Here is a 22,280-nt window from a genome sequence, read left to right on the forward strand (position 1 = left end):
TCTGGCTCTGTTCCCATGCCTGAAGTTAGAGCTATGGAGGAGCCCCTGCTGTTGTTTTGGTCTAGACAATTAAGTCTTTTTAAATTTGTTTTAATATATGTATTGGGTTAGGGTTAGGGTTGTATTCACCCAGAATGTTCTTGGAGTTGAGCAGCCTTAATAAATCCAATAAACAAAACAAAAGTTCATTCTTCCTTGGAGGAGATATCAGGAAGTGAGGAAGAGACATAGAATATCTGTTTTAACGAAAGGGTCAGATCAGGGGTGAAGAAAAATCATCTTGGTGTCCCAAAGGTGTTTTTGCAAGAGGCAAGTAGACTTACTTGTTTTTCTTTGAAGACGCTTCATTTCTCATTCAAGAAGTTTCTATGACCTGGATGACTGAGAATCTCCATAGACATTTAGCTATCTGTTTGGGATTAACACAGGGATGGCTGCTGGGGGGTCGCAGGGGTTCAGGAGAGCCCCTAGCTAAGATTCTGTGGAGTTCGGAGAACCCCCAAATCCCACTCCTGGCTACCCCCCCCACCCCTCCCAGGAGTCCCCATGTGGCCCGTTTTGGATGCAGGTAAGTGCAGGGCGCGTGCAGAGGCTCAGGGAGTGCAAAAAATGCACCTCCCGGAAGTTCGGGAAGGCTAGAAATGGGCCCGTTTCCAGCTTCCGGAGAGGCTGTTTTTGCCCTCACGGAGGCTTGAAAAAGCCTCTGGAGCCCAGGGATGGCAAAAATGCCCCCCCACCACTGCCATGGTGCAGGAGGCCGGCTAGGCCATGCCCGCCATGGCTACGCCCACCCAGGAACTGGGCAGAGGACCTTTTGCTAAAATTTTTGAATCCCACCCCTGGATTAACACCCTTTGAATGGTGTGGGAGTATGAATGGATTTCCAGAAAAAATGCAGACAACAGGAACCATTTGCGCTTCAGTTTGAGATGCAGAAACATAGACGCATCCCCAACTGCCTGCGCCTGTGTTCAACAGTGAAGGGTCGCAAGGCAGAAAACATCCTGCAGAAAGCACAGCTCCACAATACAGTCCTTTCAGCAGTTCCAAGAAGTCTCCACACCCATTTGCACTATCAGCTGATCCTGAGGACACAGACAAACCTCCAAGTGGCCTCAGTGACTCTAAAAGAATGCAAATGACTAGCTGTCTGCAAGGTATATAAATCCTTCCATTCCCCATAATCCTGTCAGAGCTGGAAAAGCTTGGATGAAAAACAAAATGTCTTAAAAGAAAAACAAGTCCAGTTGCCTATTGAAAAAGCACCTTTGGGACAACCATGACCCAGATGACTGAGAATCTCCATAGACAACCATCAGAGTACTTGGCAGAGTACTATTGTCAAAGATTTATCAGTTTTAATATATACATTTAATTTATTCTAACTAATTGGCCTTAATGATAATATTGATTTACTAGGACGGTGACCACAATATGATTGACTTTTGTCTCAACATACGCCACACAAAAATCATCACAATGACGTAATCCCCAATTATAACTTAAAAAAGGCAACTATGATCTTATAGACAACGATCTCTCATCCCTTGATTGGCAATCTCTATTCACTGGATGCAATACTGTTGAAGACCATTACAACATATTTTTACATGAAGTTAAAAGAGTCATCAAACTACATGTACCAACAACAACTCCCAAAACAAACAAACAAAAAACAAAACAGATTACCCATAACAATAAGGAAACTTCAATCCAAAAAGACATCACTTTTGCGGAAAAACAAACCTGGTCACGTTGCCAATTTCAAAAGCTGATACAAAAATTTATGCCACCAGATAAAGACTGAATGCACCAATTATCACATTAAACAAGAGGAAAACCTTCTGCGCACCAATTCCACCCACACTTTTTACAATTTTGTAAACAACAAACTAAAAGACTCAAGGTCCATCCCACCCCTGATGGGACCTAATGGTAAAGACTGCAACGACAACACCATTAAAGCCAACCTCTTTAACACATTCTTTGGCTCAGTATTTGTAAACAGCAATGGATCATGCCCAGTATTTCCTAGCCGAACCACAGAAAACTACAATGATCTAATACATATCGATTTTACAGAAGACAATGTTGAAAAAGCACTACGCAATCTAAAACCACCTCTATTGGACCGGACGGAATATGTGCCTACTTCTTAAAAAAGCTATCCACTGCCATAGCAGAACCTCTAAGCATAATCTTGAAAAATCTTTCAGGACCAGCTCCTTGCCTAACCTATGGTCACAAGCCACGGTCATCCCCATCTTCAAAAAGGGAGACCCCAGCCTAGTTGAAAATTACAGACCAATCTCTTTATGCTGCGTTACCTGTAAAGTCATGCAATAAATTATTAACCAATCCATTATCCTCCACTTAGAGACAAACAACCTACTCTCCAATTTGGTTTCAGAAAAGAACTATCCTGTAATCTGCAACTCTTACATTGCAAAAACATTTGGACTACACAACTCGATCAGGGCAAAACAATAGATGCAATGTACATAGACTTCTGTAAAGCCTTTGATTCAGTGGTACATGACAAACTACTCCTAAAACTAAAATCTTATGGTATCTCTGGACAACTGCATAACTGGATAGAAGTATTCCAGTCAAACAGACAACAAATGGTCAAAATTGGGAATGCCCTATCAAATTCTGTACCTGTCAATAGTGGTGTCCCCCAAGGCAGTGTTCTAGGACCAACTCTCTTCATCCTCTACATAAATGACCTCTGTGATCATATTAAGAGCAACTGCGTTCTCTTCGCTGATGATGTAAAGCTGTTCAATACCACAGACAATACTGCTACCCTTCAAAAAGATCTTGACTATGTATCAGAATGGTCAAGCAAATGGCAACTTCAAATCTCAACAAATAAATGCTCTGTCTTACATATTGGCAAAAAAAATCAGAAAATAAAATACAAGCTGAATAGTCAAGACCTTGTTGATGATCCAAGCTCTGTAAAGGACCTTGGAATACTCACCTCTAATGATCTAAGTGCTAGAGCCCACTGTAACTACATAGCCAAAAAGGCATTAAGAGTTGTTAACCTAATTGTACGTAGCTTTTTCTCTGGTAATATTACACTACTAACTAGAGCATAGAAAACATTTGCTAGACTCGAATACTCGAATACAGCTCATCATGGAACCCACATTACGTATCTAATATTAACACAGTTGAGAAAGTCCAGAAATATTTCACAAGAAGAGTTCTTCACTCCTCTACTCGTTGTAGAATACCTTATGCCACCAGATTTGAATTACGCCGTCTTCGGTCTGATCTAAGTATGGTATATAAAATCATACATTGCAATGACTTATCTGTCAATGAGTACTTCAGTTTCAACCATAACAACCCAAGAGCACACAATAGATACAAACTCAAGGTGAACCGCACCAAACTTGATTGCAGGAAATATGACTTCAGCAACAGAGTGGTCAATGTCTGGAATACTCTACCCGACTCTGTAGTTTCTTCCCCAAACCCCAAAAACTTTAACCTTAGACTGTCTACTATTGACCTCACCCCTTTCCTAAGAGGTCTGTAGGGGGCGTGCATAAGTGCACCAACGTGCCTACCGTCCCTGTCCTATTGTTTCTTTTTATTTTTCTTATATGTACCCATTTCATGTATTCATAACTATGTATATACTTATCCAGGGGTGTCTGCAGGATGTCAAAATAGTCAAGATAATAGTCCAAAAGGTCCAGTTGAAGCATTGTCTGCTTTTTATATGCAATACTTTTTTGGCCACACTCTCCTGATGCCTCTGCACCCCTCCATGTCAGTGGTACCTGGAAAACATGCAGTCTCATCACCCTTGAAACTTGGCACATAGCAGTTTGTTACCAGAGATGAGTAAATCCATCAGTGTCTTTGCTTTGCTGGAGCAAAAGAAAAACACTAAATAAATAAGAGCAATTTGGAGAGGGTGGGAGGATTTACATTGTTTTCCATCTCAGATTACAATAAAGCCAGAGAAAGGCTTGGGGAGTCAACATGCTTGTATTTCTTCAAAGCTGTGCCTGGATAATGTTCGGCAATACATGACTTACAGCATACAAGCTTTCTTTAATCAACATTTCTTTGATGTAAATAAGTAATTGATTTATTTGTCGAGATTCTCAGAACTCTATTGCTTTCGGCATGCTTTCCCTCAAAATAATGCAGAACTTCTGCAGGCATTTTGTTCCTGTTATTCCTTTTTTTTTTTTTTTAGGATTGGAGGAGCTGTTCCAATTGTATTTTCATATTTTGCTGAAGTACTTGCTCGAGAGAAACGTGGAGAACATTTAAGTTGGCTTTGCATGTTTTGGATGATTGGAGGTATCTATGCATCTGCCATGGCCTGGGCAATCATTCCTCATTATGGTGAGAAGTGCAGGATTATTATTTTTTTGTATAACTTCTATTGCCATTGTACATCAGCACTAAACCAGTTTATATTGCAATTGTTCTTCCATTGCCATTTTCATGATGGAATTACTTGTTTAATCAGCAAAATATTATGAACATAGAGTTCTTGATAATATGCAACGTATATTTTTAATTTCAGTTTAATATAATTCTGTTAACAGAAGCCATTATCTGAGGTTACAGATCTATGTGAAGTAAATACATAAGCATTGCAATAAATGGTGGGACTATTTGGCCCTTATCCCAAGATGGCCAAACAAAAATATTGTTTTTTGGTTGGCAATTTCACATTGGAAAACCTGCATGATCTAAAATCCCAGTAGTATATGCAGCAATGCACAACCCTAGAGTAATGAGGGGGGAAAAGTGTTGTTCTATAATTATAAGTAGTATTTTTTAAAATTCAATATACAAAATTTACTTAAATTTCTTTTTAAAATAATAAATGGACCAATACTGTTTGACTTTTAGAAATATGTGCGATTTCTTAGCTTATCTTGGGGTAAGACATTTATATACACAGCTAAATGGCTTTCAAAGGTTATTTACCATATTTGCTATGAATAGCTTAATAATATATACCAAGATATTAAAATGCCATCAGTATTTTCACTTTTCTTTCTGTTAATATTTGAAGTTAATTTTCTTTTTCCTCAATAGAAGATATTTTGGTTATGCCAAGCCACTTAACCTTTTCAGTAGTGATTATCTGTGTTATAACTAGAATCCATTCCAAGTTTGTAAGGTAGCTATATAATCAGTATTATTTTATTGAATCAGCTATTCCAGAACTGTGATTACTAGGGCTATCCTATCGTCAGTAGAACCAGTTTTTCTTAATAGACGAGGATGGATGATAAATTAGAGTTGGTTCTCTATTGCCTTATGTGTTTAGACCAGGGGATTCAAAATTTTCAGGTCATGTACTTGTGGGTGTTGGTGTCTGTGTGTATCTGTGTCTGTGACTATGACTGTGTCTCTTGCATGTATTGGATCCTTGATCAAGAGGCAAAGCTCTGATAAGTGGCTGCTTCCAGTGATTTTTGTTTGTGTGTACTTTGTCTCACAGGTTCTATGCTGAACAGAGTTTGAAAAATTCTGGAATAGAACAATCACTCCACCTTGATATTGTCCAGTCCTAGCCTGTGATACCATATAATAGTTGGCAGACAGAAGTAAAAGAGATCTTTTCAGCCAGCCAGATCTCCAGAATACCTGCTAAAGTAGAACTTCCATTCAGGATTGAAATCTGGATAATAAATATTTTATTTATGTAACACATTTAGATAAATTTATTTATAAATATGTTATATTCTGCCATTGAACAGGCTTTGTAATCTTTATAGGCCACCATCACCAATATAATATGTTGACTTGTTTGCGCAGGAGGAAGTTCACCCTATTTTCCATGCAGCAGCCATAGCATCCTTCTGTCATATCTATTCCTATAAAGCTTGACTTAGACTTGTCTGCAATTGTGCATAGGCATTGACACATACCTATGCTGAGAAGGAGTTGGTAAGTGTAGGTTTCAGATGGGCTAACACTCGCACACCTCAGAAATCTCAACTACGAGTTGTGTAGAGATGTGTGTTCTGCATGCTGAGTAGTTGATCCAGCTTCCGGTTGGGAGGCTGATGGAACGCAAGACCTGTTTTCTGTGCTTTGTTGTTTGAGTGCCCCCAGTAGGAAAATTAACCTCGTTGCTTGCAGTATGTTTGCATGGGTATTTAAGGTAAATTCCACAGTTCAGTCCATTCAGTCAGCTCAACTATTTCAGATATTCTAAAAAGAACCATCCAATTGGTTTGGGTAATGCTTTACAGAACTTCAACTGGTACTTGGAGGGTTGGATGACCTCTCCATTAAGTTTTGGGAGCTGATAGACCTGTTATTCTTTTGTGCTGCAGAAAACTATTGAAATGTAGGACTAGAATGATACACAATGAAGTCAAAATCATGAGGATATGGCTAGAGCAAAGATTATTGGGGCATGCTTGTGTCACCGTTAAACCCAGATATGAAAGGGCTTTTAAACCCTGAGTGCCTTTAGGCCACTTATTCTCACCCAGTCCAACTCACCTCACAGGGTTGTTGTTGTGGGAAAATAGGAGAAGGAGGGAGTGTTAGAAATGTCTGCTGTTTAAAGTTGTGTATAAAAATAATAAGATCATGATATAAATTAAATAAATAACCCTTTATTAAAATTTGAGCAAACAGGAAAATCAGCTTATTCAGCTCAAGGTGGTTTGTCATCCCCCCCCCATTTGCTTGGAACTGCAACCTTGACAAGCAGATTCCCCGAATTGATTGACATAAACACAAATGTTGACTTGGCACGCTCCGGTCAAATTTTATTTTATATCATTTCAATAGCTTATTCACCCAACATGCTCAATATTGCTCATGCATGTTAAAAAGAAGCCAATGCACAAAACAGTTGCCCCTAATTATTCCATTATTGATTTAAACAGCATTTCCTCTTTTCTTTGTCTTTCTACCTCTGCCTACCAAAGAGCTGTTTTGGTCAACAGCTTGTTGTTGAGTTGGAAAATAAGTGTAGTCTCAGAGTTGTGGCTTAATTCCCAAGGAGAGCAAAATCTGATGTTAAGTTAGTTATCAATAGCACTAAGATTATCCAACCATTGCCACCTTTTGCATCTGTTAAAGCAGGACATTTTATTTCTTATAACCAGAGGCTTTTACAGGATGTGCTTACAGTTTTCCCATAAAATATATGTTCCTAACTCCAAATATACATGATTGCACCAAACCCAAATCTAAATTTTAAAAAGGAAATTATTCTAGTATTTTTTAAAAATAAATTTGTTTTGGTAGCTGATAGTCTATTGATAGACTTACCTCAGCAACTGACACTGGAACTATCATAGCTACGCAATGCAGTCATTAAATGAATCATCATGTGACCACACATACAACTTTTTTCCCCCAGGGGTCATTATGGATTAAGTAAGAATCATGTAATTGTTTAGTGGGCTTCTCCTATTGACTTTGCTTGTTGGAAGCTGGCTGATCAAGTGACAATGGGGATGCTGTGAAGCTTGTAAACGCGAGGACCAGTTATAAGTCACTTTTTCCAGCATTGTTATAATTTAACTGGTTGCTAAATAAATGGTTATAAGTTCGAAGTAGCCATAACTATTTAAATACGATCTACCATGTTGGATACCAACCTATTTCAGAATACCTCTGTTGGCCAATATTGTAAGCTAAATACCTGTATATCAAAGGGGAGAGAGATAGAAAGAATCTATTAAAAAGATTATATTCAGCATAGGAAAATTTTTCATTTTGGCCAAGACAGATGGTAAATTTACAGCACAACCAAGATTCCTAATTTATTCCTAACTTATTGTTTTATTGTACTTTTATGTTTTTAATATTCAAAATTACTTGTTTATGATTTTAGACATCTTAACTTCTACATTGTCAGATACCTGAGTTCAAATGTCTCTTTGAAGTGAAATGGTCTGTGCATCTAAACCTACTACATTTTTGGAAAATACATTATCGGTAGCAGAAAAGCTGACTGCAATGGTCATGGCTGACTTCATTATAGAAGACAATGAATTGCTTTAGGCAGAGTACATCTCTTTGTAGGCAGTATAACAAACTGTTTACCAAGCCAAGTGCACTTTCCTTTTTGCATCTTTTTTTTTTTAAAACTGTACACTATATGAGAAGGATGAATGCCCTTTACCCCCTCTTTCCCCTAATTTTTATTTAACTGTTTACCAAGCCAAGTGCACTTTCCTTTTGCATCTTTTAAACTCTCTTTTGAATTGTATTACTAAAATGCAGTAGAAAGTGCAGCTTTATTTAAATAAGTTGGGACTGTTTTCAGCTTGAAAGCACACAAAATATGTTTTAAAAGTGAACAATAACTACACGATTATTATAAAGATAATTGCATGTTAAAAATTGCTTTAAAATATTGAATCCAGCCATTTCCATCTAGCAAAGAAGGAATGTTGCTGGTGGACCATATTTCCCCTTCTTTTTACATCCTCCTGATGCCCATTTGATTTGCTTCAGGGGTTGATGGAACCTTCACTCTTCCTCTAAATATTCTATCTTGAATACAGTGAAGTTATTTAGAATAGCAGGCTGTGAAGAGTTTATATGTACCTTAAATTGAGACAAGATTGGTACTAACAGTTTTGCTTCTAAATGTTATAAGAGTGCCATCCAGTGGCTAGTTCAGCTATAACTTTTTCATCTAATTGAAACTAGTATTCCTTTTCCTAGTGTATATCCCAAAAACCATGGTAAGATTTTTATTTTATTTTATTTCAATAGTTGCCCATCTCAATTAGTAACTCTAGGCAGTATACATCATAAATGCAATGATATTACTAACACTACATACCTTGACTTTTCTCTGGAGTTCAAATTGATATATATTCCTTGCAAACAGCTAGTCATTTGCATTCTTTTAGAGAGTCATTGAGCCCATTGTCTTGCTTAGCAGTGTAAATTTTGGGCTCAGTTACGGTCATAAGTTGAGGACTACCTGCATTACGTTTCATGGTAGATCTTAAAAATAAATGTTAAATAATCAGTAACAAATACAGAATAGGTTACTGAAAACAATACTTGCCAGTACAAATATTAATTCTAAAATATTTGAGCTGGTCACAGATATAAATTGAATATTAGGGGCAAGGGGCATTTAAAAAAACAAACCTTTAAATGGCAGTTGAGACTGCATGATCAAAGGTTGCTCTCTTCATGTGCACCATGAAATATAAAATGGGAACAGACTCTAGAAAGAGTGCAGAGAAGAGCAACAAAGATGATTAGGGGACTGGAGGCTAAAACTTATAAAGAACGTTTGCTGGAACTGGGTATGTCTAGTTTGATGAAAAGAAGGACCAGGGGAGACATGATAGCAGTGTTCCAATATCTCAGGGGCTCCACAAAGAAGAAGGAGTCAAGCTATTCTGACAAGAAGCAATGGGTGGAAACTAATGAAGGAGAGAAGCAACTCAGAACTAAGGAGAAATTTCCTGACAGTTAGAACAATTAATCAATGGAACAAGTTGCCTCCAAAAGTTGTAAATGCTCCAACACTGGAAGTTTTTAAGAAGAGATTGAGCAACCGTTTGTCTGAAATGGTATAGGTTTTCCTGACTAAGCAGGGGGTTGGACTAAAAGACCTCCAAGGTCCCTTCCAACTCCGTATTCTGTACTATTCTGTTCTGTTCTGTAGTAATGCCTTCCATCTTGACGTCTTGTACTTCCCAAAGCCTCTATAACAGCTTTCACAAAGACCCTTTTTTATATTAAAGCTCTATTGGATTCAGCTTTAGTGCATGATATATTCTGATATAATACTCTTAAAAACATACATGTATGGAAAATATTCTAGAAGCCATCTTTTTGCTGCAAAACAGAAAATAAAGAAATAAGTAAAAAAATAAACACGCCCTCTGCCCTCCCAACACACAATAACTAGTTAGGGTTGGTTTATTCTGAAAAGAACTTAGAAATGAAAAATGCTGTTTTTATTGTTTTTGCTAAAAAGCGAGACAGCCTTTCTTGGCTATAATGGGTTCTGTTTGAATAGGATGTTTATGTCTTTTATCATTGATCTCTCTTATGCTAATATCACCCTGTAGTCTGTCATTGCAACTTGAATGATTTATTTGGTCTTTCTTGTAATCAGTAGAGTGAGAAGGTGATATTTAATGTGAAGCTGCTGCAAAGATTGAAAAAAAGCTGAAGGTTTTATTTTATGCCACAGCCCCAGAAAACTGTTCCCAACATGCACTTGGGCCTATTGTTTTAACAACCCGCCTCACCCTTTGGAACTTGCTGCTGCTTTCAAGATTAATGACTTTTGAATTCAGCATTTGCAGGGAGCAAGGGTGAAGTTTAACTTTGCAGAACTGCATTGCCGTCTGAATGAATTAGACAAAGAACACTATACATCTTCCTGTTAGGTAACAAAGAATGGCAGATGGAAACCAAAAGCACACCTCAATTTGGCAGCAGTTCTTATCTATAGATAAATCTATTTCAAATTCATTTTTAAATTTAGTTAGTGGAAAGCAATATCTAGAAATCATGTTCTTCCTTTGCAACTAAAACAACAGGGGATCTTGGCCTCTTCAAAAAACCAAAATGGCATACAATAGTATAATCACTTGTATAAAGCTATAGACAATTGTATGTTCTACATAAAAATAAATACAATTATACTTATTTTAAAAATAGATTAGTTTGTTACTCTATTGCGATATTAAAAAGTAAAGGATCCAAATTTTCAAGAGGGCAAAATTTTATTCCTCGATGATTAGTTGGATTTTGGTAATTATATGCTGTATCAAAGACTGAGTGAAATAAAAGTTAAATTACAGCTGAATGTAAGAAACATCTGACAACATTGATATAATCATTGGATACTCTTTCATTCAAGCCTTGAGGGCTTTGTACATAGCTGATGTGGTATCAAAATATGTAAAAGGAATAATATTTTTAGCACCATCCTGATTTTAGCAGCAATCATGATAGATATTCTGTCTTCTCTCCTTTGAAACAAGTGAACACAGATAGTAAATTTCTGTAAATAGGAGAGATTGGAAATTAGGTCTTACCTTTTTTAGATACCTCACTTTGACTAAATTCTGGGAGCCATTTAATCTGTGGTTTTTATAAATATAAAACTTAGAATACACATTTTATGCAAGTCATTTCTCTGGTGTCAGTATATCTGAGAGAAAACTAGGTTTTAGATTTTTTTATAGAAAGGGAATAGTATAGGTACAATATTAATATATATTATAAGAGAAGATGTAATTTCTTTGTGTAGTTAAACGTGTTGGATCTCAGATATAGATATGCAAAGTGTATAATAAACCTAATGTATTAGCTGGTTCTGAATCTTATTGAAGATATTCAATACATGTAATGCAAAGAAAGAGCTATTGCAGATCTGTACAAAAGAAATACTTGGTTTATGTATGAATAATGAAAAGGCAATTTCTTTTTACCATGATCTCTTCATAATTAATATGATCATTGAAATTTGAGTGATAATTTTATAATATTTTTAGTGCAGACTTAAATAAGAAATTTATAGTTAAATTAGATAACTTGCCACATATAAAGAAATAACTTTCTTTTCTAAGTAACTAAGGAGCAGGTACACATTAATATATCCTACCTGGTTTAGATTTTTTAAAAGGATTATGGAGGGGGAAAAATATCTTCAGTCTCCACTGATAGAAGTAATCAATAGATTTCCCAAAAAGTATTGATCATAACAAACTCTGGGTCAGATGATTGCTATTACTTTTACTTAAATGATAATAAATGTCTACAATAAATAAACAGAGTTAATGCTAAAATATGGTCAAAACAGAATGGAAATTTGCAGATAACACCAAGTGACAGGAATAGCCAACACTCCAGAAGATAAGCTTAAGATACCAAAGGATCTTGACGGACTTGAACATTGGGCACTATCTAAAAAAATGAAATTCATTGGTGAAAAAAGTAAGGTTCTACATTTAGGCAAGAAAAAGCAAATACACAGGTATAGCATATGTGGTACCTGATTCAATAGTAGTAACTGTGAGAGGGATGTTGGAATTCTAGTTGACAATCACTTAAATATGAACCAGCAATGTGCTACAGCTGCCAAAAAAGCCAACACAGTTCTAGGCTGCATAAATAGAATAAAATCAAGATCAAGAATCAAGATCATGTGAAGTGTTAATACCACTTTATAGTGCCTTAGTAACAGCACATTTAGAATACTGCATCCAGTTTTGGTTGCCACAGTGTAAAAAAGATGTTGAGACACTAGAAAGAGTGCAGAGAAAAGAGTAACAAAGATGATTAGGAGACTAGAGGCTAAAACATAAAGAATGGTTGTTGGAATTGGGTGTTAGTTTAATTAAAAGAAGGATTAGGAGTGACATGATAGCAGTGTTCCAATATCTCAGGTGTTGCCACAAAGAAGAGGGAGTCAACCTATTCTCCAAAGCACCTGACGGCAGGACAAGAAGCCATGGATGGAAACTAATCAGGGAGAGAAGCAACTTAGAACTAAGGAGAAATTTCCTGACAGTGAGAACTGTTAATCAGTGGAACAACTTGCTTCCGGAAGTTGTGAATGCTGCAACACTGGAAGTTTTTAAGAAGAGATTGGACAACCATTTGTCTGAAATGGTGTAGGGTTTCCTGCCTAAGCAGTGGCTTGGACTAGAAAACCTCAAGGTCCCTTCCAGCTCTGTTATTCTGTTCTACTCTACTCTACTCTACTCCCTCCGCTCTGCCACCGCTCCACTCCTCCATTCTTCTTGTTGAAATAATAGATAGTCCCAGGAGTGGAGTTTTGTGGTTTTCTTCTTGAAGTAGTGGCAAAAGAGATAGCTAATGCCAGAAGTAATGGGGGGTTACCAAGATGAAACAATCATTCCATTGAATCCTCAGCAGCTGTCAATGAATTATAGGCAATACACTAAGTTGTATCAATAAGCCTTTTCACAGTCACAGCTCTGGCTAAAGTAGTGACACTTTAATCACAGAATGTGGCAATGGTTTTACTGTGGCATTTGATTTTTGAAAGAAGAAAAAAAGAATTTTCAAAGTACAGAATCTATGGAATAGGCAGAACTGTTTTCCTGCTCAGAAATTATCTGGGTTTATATGCCATGATGCCATTCTTTCAAAACATGTTGCATTCATAATACAGTGTCTTTTTCTCCTTTTTCAGGGTGGAGTTTCAGCATGGGATCTGCATATCAATTCCACAGTTGGCGAGTGTTTGTTATAATGTGCGCCTTGCCTTGTGTTTCTGCTGTGGTGGCACTTACTTTTATGCCAGAAAGTCCAAGGTTCTTGCTTGAGGTAAAATATCTACATTCCTTCAAGAAGCTGACCTGGGTCTTATCTGGGTCTTAATATCAATCTCAGATCCACCATTTAAATAAAAAAAACAACAGGCCAAGTATTTTCAGTGGGGACTTGACATTTTTGAAGTTCTCTCTCTGGAAAATGTTATTTGCCTCTTTCTCTTTGAGAGTTTTAATAACAATCCTTTTAAAAATTATATCAAGTTTTGATCTACTACATTGCTTTTAATCTGATGCTGTTTTATGGTTGGTTTTGTTATGCTATTTTATTCGGATACTTATTTGGTGAACTGTCTTGTTTGAGGTGAAAAAATGAATGTATTGCTGAAGATCTAAACATATCAGGGAGCAAGGTTCACAATAAATGTTATTTATTAATGAGGTGATTTAAAATTATTAGATACCAAATGTAACCTACAATATGCCATTGAGTGAGATAGAAAAATGTGGCAAAACATTTCTTTAAATGTAGATGTATTTTGAGTGAAGAAAGAGTGAATACAGATTGCTTTATCAACAGCTTGCATTTTCATAATTATTTCTGAAATTTTCAATTGTCTTCATATCCTTAGGTTGGAAAACATGATGAAGCTTGGATGATTCTCAAACAAATTCATGATACAAATATGCGAGCTCGTGGCCAACCTGAAAAAGTTTTCACAGTGCGTATTTTTTATACAAATATATATCATTAGTGGAAAATTAGTTGCAATTTAGACTGGAAAAGTTATCAGTAGAAACCATATATTCTTATGGAAGAAAATAATACCATGAAGAGTACCTACAGTGATTATTCACATAGATCTTGAAGATTTATTTTTGTTTAAGGACGTTTTTTGATCCATTTGTCACTGGGGTCCAGATAGCTTTGGTAAGATTATCCGGCCATCATTCTTAATTCTTGTGGCCTTAGGGCTGCAACATATTCTTTCCCCAGTTTCCCTGTGCTCACACACAAATACACATGTACCGTTGCCACCTGAATTCACACCACACTGCGACACCCCTCCAACTCACGCATAACCTGCATTGGGCCTCCCCCCCACCCTGCAGCAACCTGCACTCCTTGTCTGGATCTCTCTTTGCTTTTGGTTTAACAATCCATGTTAAGTCGTGTGAATTGCACTTTATGACCTCACTGCTTAGTAGTGGAAATTCTGGTCCCAATTGTGATCATAAGTTGATAACTGTCAGGCTCAAGCAGCTAGATCAGGGCTGTCAAACTCCCAACCCGCAGGCCGGATGCATCACGCGCTGGCCATGCCCACTCCTTGCTTAGCAAAGTGGGGGAAGTCCCAATACGTCACGTGATGACGACGGGAGTTTGATACCCATGGGCTAGATCCACATATGAAAGGTTCAAGTTGACTATTTTGTTCTACCTGTTGTACAGGAATCTCTTCAGACTGCTTGCCTTTCCTTGGGAACAAATAGATAAAGTTCCATGAAACTTAAAGGGGGTCAGCTTTATGCCTCTTGTGGATGCGGAAATACTCAAAACTAGTTCCCCACCTGATCCCTCCTCTCTGCCTGCCTGGAATGTTCCCAATAATGACTACCTATAATGGTTTTTTAAAATGTATTGTTAGATTTAATAGGATCTGTGAAGTTGCTTCTTATTCCATATTGGTTATAACTCAGTTTTGAAGGGTATTATGCAAAAATCATAACAAAACTAATAATGATATTCTCATATGAATTCATATATTCATTAAAATGTGTTTTAAAGAGCTGCAAACAATTTTTATAGTTTTTAAAAGCTCTACAGATAAGCTGATTTCTCTAATAATACCGCAAAATATCCCTGTTTCTAAAGAACCTGCACTTTCATATTCTCCTGTTCAGTTGACCTTCTATGCAAATCGTACTTCTCTTTCTTTCTCAAGAGATGGAAACTATAGCCAAGGTTAGATGTTTTAATTTATAAACATGCAACTTAAAGCTGTTTATAATCTTTTAGATAAGGCTGTTAACTTTCAATAGTCAAATGCTTGTTTCTCAAGTAGGAAAAAAAATACTCTTCTTGTGTTCTCCATAGGTTAATAGGATCAAAATGCCAAAACAAATAGATGAACTTGTAGAAATACAAAGTGACACAGGCACCTGGTACAGGAGATGCTATGTCAGGGTACGCACAGAACTGGATAGTGTAAGTAACACAATCTCTATAATATTATATATATTTAAGTACAAACTGGTTTAGAGAATCTAGACATTTACTATTATTATCAAGTTTAAATAAGACAGTGTTAAAATTACTAAAATAGATATAAAACAAACAACCTCTTATGCTTTTTATTCCCCGCTCCCCCAAAAATGAAATATTCTGTGATTCCATGTTTTTATAGGGATTTTCCAGATAATGGTACTTTACAGTGGTGGGATTCAATTTTTTTCACTACCGGTTCTGTGGGCATGGCTTGGTGGGCGTGGCAGGGGAAGGATACTGTAAAATCTCCAGTCAGAAGTAGTATTTGCCAGTTCTCTGAACTATTCAAAATTTCCACTACCAGTTCTCCAGAACTGGTCAGAACCTGCTGAATACCACCTCTTGTACTTTATTTATTATATTGCTTTCACCTTCTCCCAAAGTTGCTGATATGCTCTCAATTTAATTCTTGTAAAGTAGATTAGGCTGAGAGATAGTGGCTTGTCAGACTCACTCAATAATCCACAAAGATAAAGTTTGATGTGGTTTCTCCCATGTCCATTTCATTACTGTCATACAGTAAAGGGCATGCTAACTGAATTCAGGTAGCGCTGGGCGCAAATAGCTTCCACGTATACTCCCACCCCCCCCCCCCCCCCCCCCCCCCCCCCCCCCCCCCCCCCCCCCCCCCCCCCCCCGACCTTCCCGCATCATGCAACAAGGCAAATACAAACAGACTATGGTTCTAAAGTTTCTAAATATTGTTAATCAGTTGGAGTACAAAAAGGGAGGGAAGTCAGAACTCAAATACTTACCTATAGTTTTTAGTACTTCTTTTTCCTTTTCCTTTTTGTTTCCTTCCTTTTAATATTTATAAATAATAATGTTGTGGAGATTTTGGAACTAAATTCAAAGATAATGTACTTCTATCTTTTGATAAAGATAATATATTTGGTCTGGTCTGGTCAATTTGTTATTAATATTAAAGCATTAATTGTATAATTTCAAAAATTTTCTTTGTCCAGTTATTTGTATTGACCGAATAAAGCCACAAAATGGGGTGTACTGAATCTTCCAGGAAAAGTTGGCTTCTTTTGTTCTTTTAAGTTGCTTCTAAAATTTGCCAAAGTTTATATAATTTATATAGCCCTTGTACATTGAATTGGTAGACCAGATTCAGTGTGGTTCAGTTTGTTGCATCCCTGGTGCTTGACAAAAACTAAATTAAAAGTAAAATAATTTCTGCAATAATAATTAAAAGCATCATCTAGAGTCTTCTACCAAAATAACAATAATTTGGATACTTTGAGTGGGGAAAGATGCTATGGGTCCCTACTGCACAAATGACCAATATTTGATGGCCTGCTTCTACTTTTATGCATTCTGGGAAATCAGGTGCCTATAATCTCTAGTACTTAAGTTTCAGGTGAAAATTTTTAGACCTCTGTGCCTATTCATGCCATATTTGGCCCAAGAGCATTCGTTACCAGTATCTTGATACTCTCTGGCTTTTTACTCCTACTTGTGGGATTCATAAAGGCTCCCCTTTGCACTGCTCAATTAGGGGTTGTGTTATTTCTTGATTTAAGCAGCTGTTGTTAAAAAGCAGGTCAAGCAGAGTATTCAGAAATCTAGTTATATCTGTAAAACTAAAGACTACGTGGCTTCAGATACAAACCTGATATTTCAGAAACTGGATTAGTTATTGCTGTTTCAGAGGAAAAATTAGGCCCCTTAGCAGTTTTCCTGATGTAAATGGTCACTATAGACCATCCGTCCCTCAAAGTAGCATTTTATTGAGGATCCTGAAGCAAAGCGGCGTATCTAACTTTCTGTGATGCTTATTCTCAAGTTTACTTAAATTTTTCATTTAGGTTTACATAAAACTTTAGAAAACAAATAAAGTTTTTCTTATTTTCTCACAGATTTGGTTAACATTTAAGAGGTGTTTCACCTATCCAGTCAAAGACAATACAATTAAGCTTGCAGTAGTATGGTTTACTCTTTCTTTTGGGTAAGGTTGATAAGAAATATTTAAATTTTGTAATTGTATTTACATTAACTTGGTTGCAAATTCATATGCATCTGCGGGTGATGCAGTGGGCTGGATGGATGTATTGCATTTACTTTGTGAAGGAAGATTCAAACAAGTTAAAGATGCCAAATGCCATATTCCAGTTATTAGGATTTTTCTTTATTATTTTCTAACCTAGAGACCTCCCCCATTATATATTTAGTGTGAAGCAGCTGTGCTAGTTTCATTCATTTTCCACAATATCAGTGTATGATATCATCAAATTACTGTCATCTCAAATTACTCCAAATCCTTTTTGAAACTGAAGAAAATAAGTCTTTGAAAAGCATAAAATTACACTTAAACATGGTACACAATAGAAATACTCTTTTTAAAAAAGAGGTACAATTTGAGATGTGCAGTAATATTGCTAGTGATTGGGCTATTTCCAAAGGATCTGTATCTTGGCATTCCTTTACTGTTGCCTTTCCAGTTAGTGACATGGATACATACAACAACAAACTTTTTATTATTTTATAAAAAATTTAAACTGCTCTTTTTTCACCCTTTTAAAATGTTTAATATTCATACAAACATTTTTTATTAAAAAACATTCTGCACTGACTTAATATTTAAATTAAACATAAACCAACACACACCCTTTTTCCAGTCTCCAGTCCACACTATTTTATCAATGCTTTCTTTTTTTTATTTCTACTTTTTTATCATTTACATTAACTGAATAATAGCTTCTGCACAAGCTTTTCTGTAAAGTATTTTTAAAGAATGGTTATTAAAAATGATTTTAAAACTCAATAAACTGTGATTGCTCAGGCTTTTCCCCCTATCCATGTAGTTTAAAAACTGATAATTTTACAGGAGATTACTTTTATAGCAAATGTATTGTGTGATCACGATACCAATACAACATGCAAGTCTATAAATATTCTTTAGAAAAACCATTTAAATAGGTAGGATTGGAAAAGTACAGAAAAGGACAACCAAAACAATCAGGGCAGCTAAAACAATCTCCTGTCAGAAAGAAATAATACAGGGGTTGTTTCATTTAAAAAAAAGCTGAGAAAGGGGAAACATGATAGAGATGTATAAAAATATGCCTCCTGTGAGCAAATGAAATACAAAGAAATTTGTCTTCTTCTATCAGAATCTGTGTCATTTGTTTTCTTAGAACATAGTGAAGTCACTTTGAAAGGAGATGAGACATCCATGGAGGATAAGGCAGTGTCTATTAATTTTGAAGCTCTAGGTCATTTACAGAATCAGAAATAGTACTACTTACCAGATTCTCAAGGGTATCTGTGGGAAATTGACTAAATTAGAATAGGCTTTTGGTTAAACAAGTCTGGTACAGTATCATATGTGGCTTTCAGTGGGAAGACAATGATTAAATACAGTAGCATTACAAATCTACAAATATGCTATTATTACTCTTCTCAGAAACAGCAAAGCAGTGTATTTCAGTTAATGCATCCCAAAAGCCTCTTTCAAAATGTTTTGCATGTGCCAATTACTAAAATTACAAAATAACATTGCAAGCTATTTCCATTAATACAAGCCTGGGAGCAAAACCAAAAAAGAAATTGGACGTATTGTCCCTTTTCCTCTATATGTATAATCTCCAATTTCTACTTATTTCAAGGATTCAGCATTCTTAATTTTTGTTTCTTTTTTCTTAAACCATATTAAAAATTTCAAATATGAGAAACTTAGCATAATCTGCGTGTGTGAGTTCTGGTTTTTACAGCTTGTGGGCATTGTCTTTCTCTTCTTATTCCCACCCCTACCCCATGTCATGCCACTATCTATATCTAGTCATGACTTCACTTTCATTTTTCTATAAGCTTGTGCAATTGGCTTATTTTCACTAATCATAATTAACATTAGCGGCATATGACACAATAAATAATGTTAATTTTAGATGAACATGGCAACAACAGTTCTCATGATAATTTTTGCAAAGAGAGGGGGAATTCAGAAATCTGTGGGAAAGCTATGTATGTTCTTGTTATATCTGAATGCAGCTAGAACATTGTAAAATACTACTTTTTATCAGTATATATTCAACATAATGCTGCATTACAGTTCATTTTTATGTCATGTATTTTCTATTGAATGCTGAAATTACACCAAATGCTTTTATAGGTACTATGGATTGTCTGTCTGGTTTCCAGATGTCATTAAGCAGCTGCAAGCAGATGAATATGCCAGTAGAGGGAAGAATTTTAGCAACAAGAGGATCGTGGACTTTGATTTCAACTTTACTCTGGAAAATCAGATCCATTTTAATGGGACATTCATCAATGACAAGTTGAGAAAAATAAATGATTCGCTGATTGTGCATTCTGCCTTTCTTCTAATGAGTTCAAGATACATATTTAGCACTTCCTCTCTTTCTCTACAATGGTTATGTGGGATGGGGTAGACTGAGAAGTAGTGATTTTAGTCCAAAGTTACTCACCAAGCTTATGCGCCTGAACCCACAGAATGTACTTGAATGTGGGTTTCCCAGGTTTTAGTTTAACACTCTAACTTCTCAATTATTACCAAATTACATCCCCCTTTTTGATTTTTAATTATTGTTATAATTGGTTTTGAAAATTTTGTGTCGTAATTGTACAACTTAAGAAGATCTCTTTTCTTGGTACTAAAAAACTTTTGGCTGAATTATCATGTTTTATATTTGACCACAACTGATTGAGAGAAGTTCAAATGAAAAGGCATTATGATTTGAGTATATAGAGTGTTGCCCAGTTCAGGATCACCTGGTCCCTCATACCAGTGTTCCGTTTTATGTTTCTTTATCTTTTTTCTTTTGGAGAGATAGGTATTAATATAGGTTAATGTTCTGCTTTTTTTTAGTTCACTCTTTTCCTTGTTTTAATAATTATAGCTAGCTCAAACTTCAGATCAGTAAGTATTACTAAACATTGTTTCAGATCATATTTTGGAGTAAACTTGGCTGATGATAACTATAGTGTGATTCAGCTATCACAACATCCAGTAGTTATGGAGGCTAGGGGAGATATGAAATGTCACAAGATAGAAAGAATGTGAACGCTTATATTTTCTGTCCTCCTAACCACTCAGAGTTTGAGCATGGAGAATTTAAACATATTACTACAAAAGACTGAACTTTCAGAAGATGATTTATATTTAGCCATACTATTATTTAATCATTTGAAAAATGCTTTCAATTAAACCTATTATTATCTGTCATGCTTTAAATCAGTACAGTAAATTCTTTGTTTTACTCAGGTTCACAATGATGACATTCAAAGCAGTTACTTTCCAAGACTCCCTTTTTAAGAACTGTTACTTTGAGGATGTTACTACGCTGAATACATATTTTAAAAACTGCACTTTTATACAGACTGTTTTCTTCAATTCAGGTATGTTTGGGGGGGGGCGGAATACCACATTCTTTGGTACACCAAATCTTTCAACTGTTTGGTAGTTATTTCAATAGAGAAGAGAAGTTAAGCAGAACGCTTTCTAAACTTTTTTCACCAGCTGTAGGGATGTCAAATGCTTCTGGCTGAGCTTATTATCAGAAGGAACTAACTTTTTTAAAAATAAATTTGAAGAAGAAAGAGCGGGAATTTGGCTCCATGAATAATTTCTTCATCTCTTTGGCATGAAGGGTCTTTCTGCCAAGGGTGATTGGAAAGTAACTGAAACTTTCTGCTGGAATATGAGAAAGTTGAACTGGGCCAACTAACAATTAAACTTGTTTAGGCAGCCACTCAGAGAGACCTTTCAGGATTCCAAAGGCAAAATGAAGTCAACTTCCACACGATACCTTGGAGGTGCAGGGGGGTAGAGGATTGAGGAGAACGTGCTGTGCTTGGGATGTTTTCTGATCCAGGTTTATTCATTTTTCTTACGTGTTTTTGTTTAAGGCTAATCTCACTGGCAAGAACTACATCTGTATTGTTTGGGGGAGAGAAGTTGTTTCCCCATTTTAAACTAAAATACCTTAATAGCTCTGATGTATGCATATCCTGTCATTTTGGCCTTCACCTAGCATTTCTGATTAATAATTACAATAGAGTTACAATACAGGTAGCCCTCAGCTTATGTGCATTCAGCAATCATTCAGTTACAGCATTGCTGAAAAAATGGACATACAATTAGTCTCTGAAGTTCCAGCTGCAGCAATGCCCTAAACTCAATGTTTGCAAACTGGGAGCCGTAATCACATGATTTCCATTTGCGATCTTTTCTGCTGGCTTCCCAGAAATGAATTCAATGGAGAAACCAACAAGGAATGTCCCAAGTCACTCTGGAAAGTCATTCCTTGTGCCGCATCCTCTGCCTTTAGCTCCGCTTTCTCTCCAAGTCTTTTACCGCCCTCCCCAACTTATGTACAGCCTGCTCTGGATCTCCCAAATCCTCCACTGGCCTTCCTCAATTCTTGTGCAGTCTGCACCAGGCCTTCCAAATCCTCCTCACATCTGCCTAGTGTGTAGCCTGCACCTGTCATATTTAATGTTTTTAGGTTCCCCCGCTTCTTTTCGTATTTTTAAATTATAAATAGTGGAGATTTTGGCAAATCCTTACTTGCATTGTTAAAACAATTTAATGTATTTAAATGTAATTTAATGATTTTTCTAATCAATGATACATTGAGCATTAACTCTACAATTTGTCATTTCTTTGTCCACTTCTGATATTACGTTTCTGTACCAATTATTATATCTCTTTTTTCTTGTTTGTTTGTGCTTTGTTTTTCTTTTTTAAATGATTAATACACTTAAAAAAACTACATTTGATGTAACAGAAGTTTGTT

The 22,280-nt window shown here is 36.2% G+C and overlaps 1 protein-coding gene across 4 annotated transcripts in view; it reads left to right on the forward strand.

Moving 5' to 3' along the window:
- Positions 1-22,280, forward strand: part of SV2C (synaptic vesicle glycoprotein 2C) — a 74,776-nt gene that overhangs the window by 39,642 nt on the left and 12,854 nt on the right. For 2 of the 4 annotated variants that reach the window (XM_087958301.1, XM_087958300.1), the window contains exons 4-10: positions 4,226-4,377; positions 13,169-13,302; positions 13,880-13,969; positions 15,346-15,456; positions 17,382-17,470; positions 19,634-19,798; positions 20,747-20,880. In XM_087958301.1, the coding sequence (XP_087814427.1) occupies positions 4,226-4,377; positions 13,169-13,302; positions 13,880-13,969; positions 15,346-15,456; positions 17,382-17,470; positions 19,634-19,798; positions 20,747-20,880 (875 nt within the window). The remainder of the gene's footprint in view (positions 1-4,225; positions 4,378-13,168; positions 13,303-13,879; positions 13,970-15,345; positions 15,457-17,381; positions 17,471-19,633; positions 19,799-20,746; positions 20,881-22,280) is intronic. The other 2 variants (XM_087958303.1, XM_087958302.1) reach the window with 1 other exon arrangement.

The sequence above is a fragment of the Notechis scutatus genome, chromosome 2 (assembly GCF_049901735.1).
Source record: "Notechis scutatus isolate UNSWTSFEM ecotype Mainland chromosome 2, rNotScu1.2, whole genome shotgun sequence".
Classification (NCBI taxonomy): domain Eukaryota; kingdom Metazoa; phylum Chordata; class Lepidosauria; order Squamata; family Elapidae; genus Notechis; species Notechis scutatus.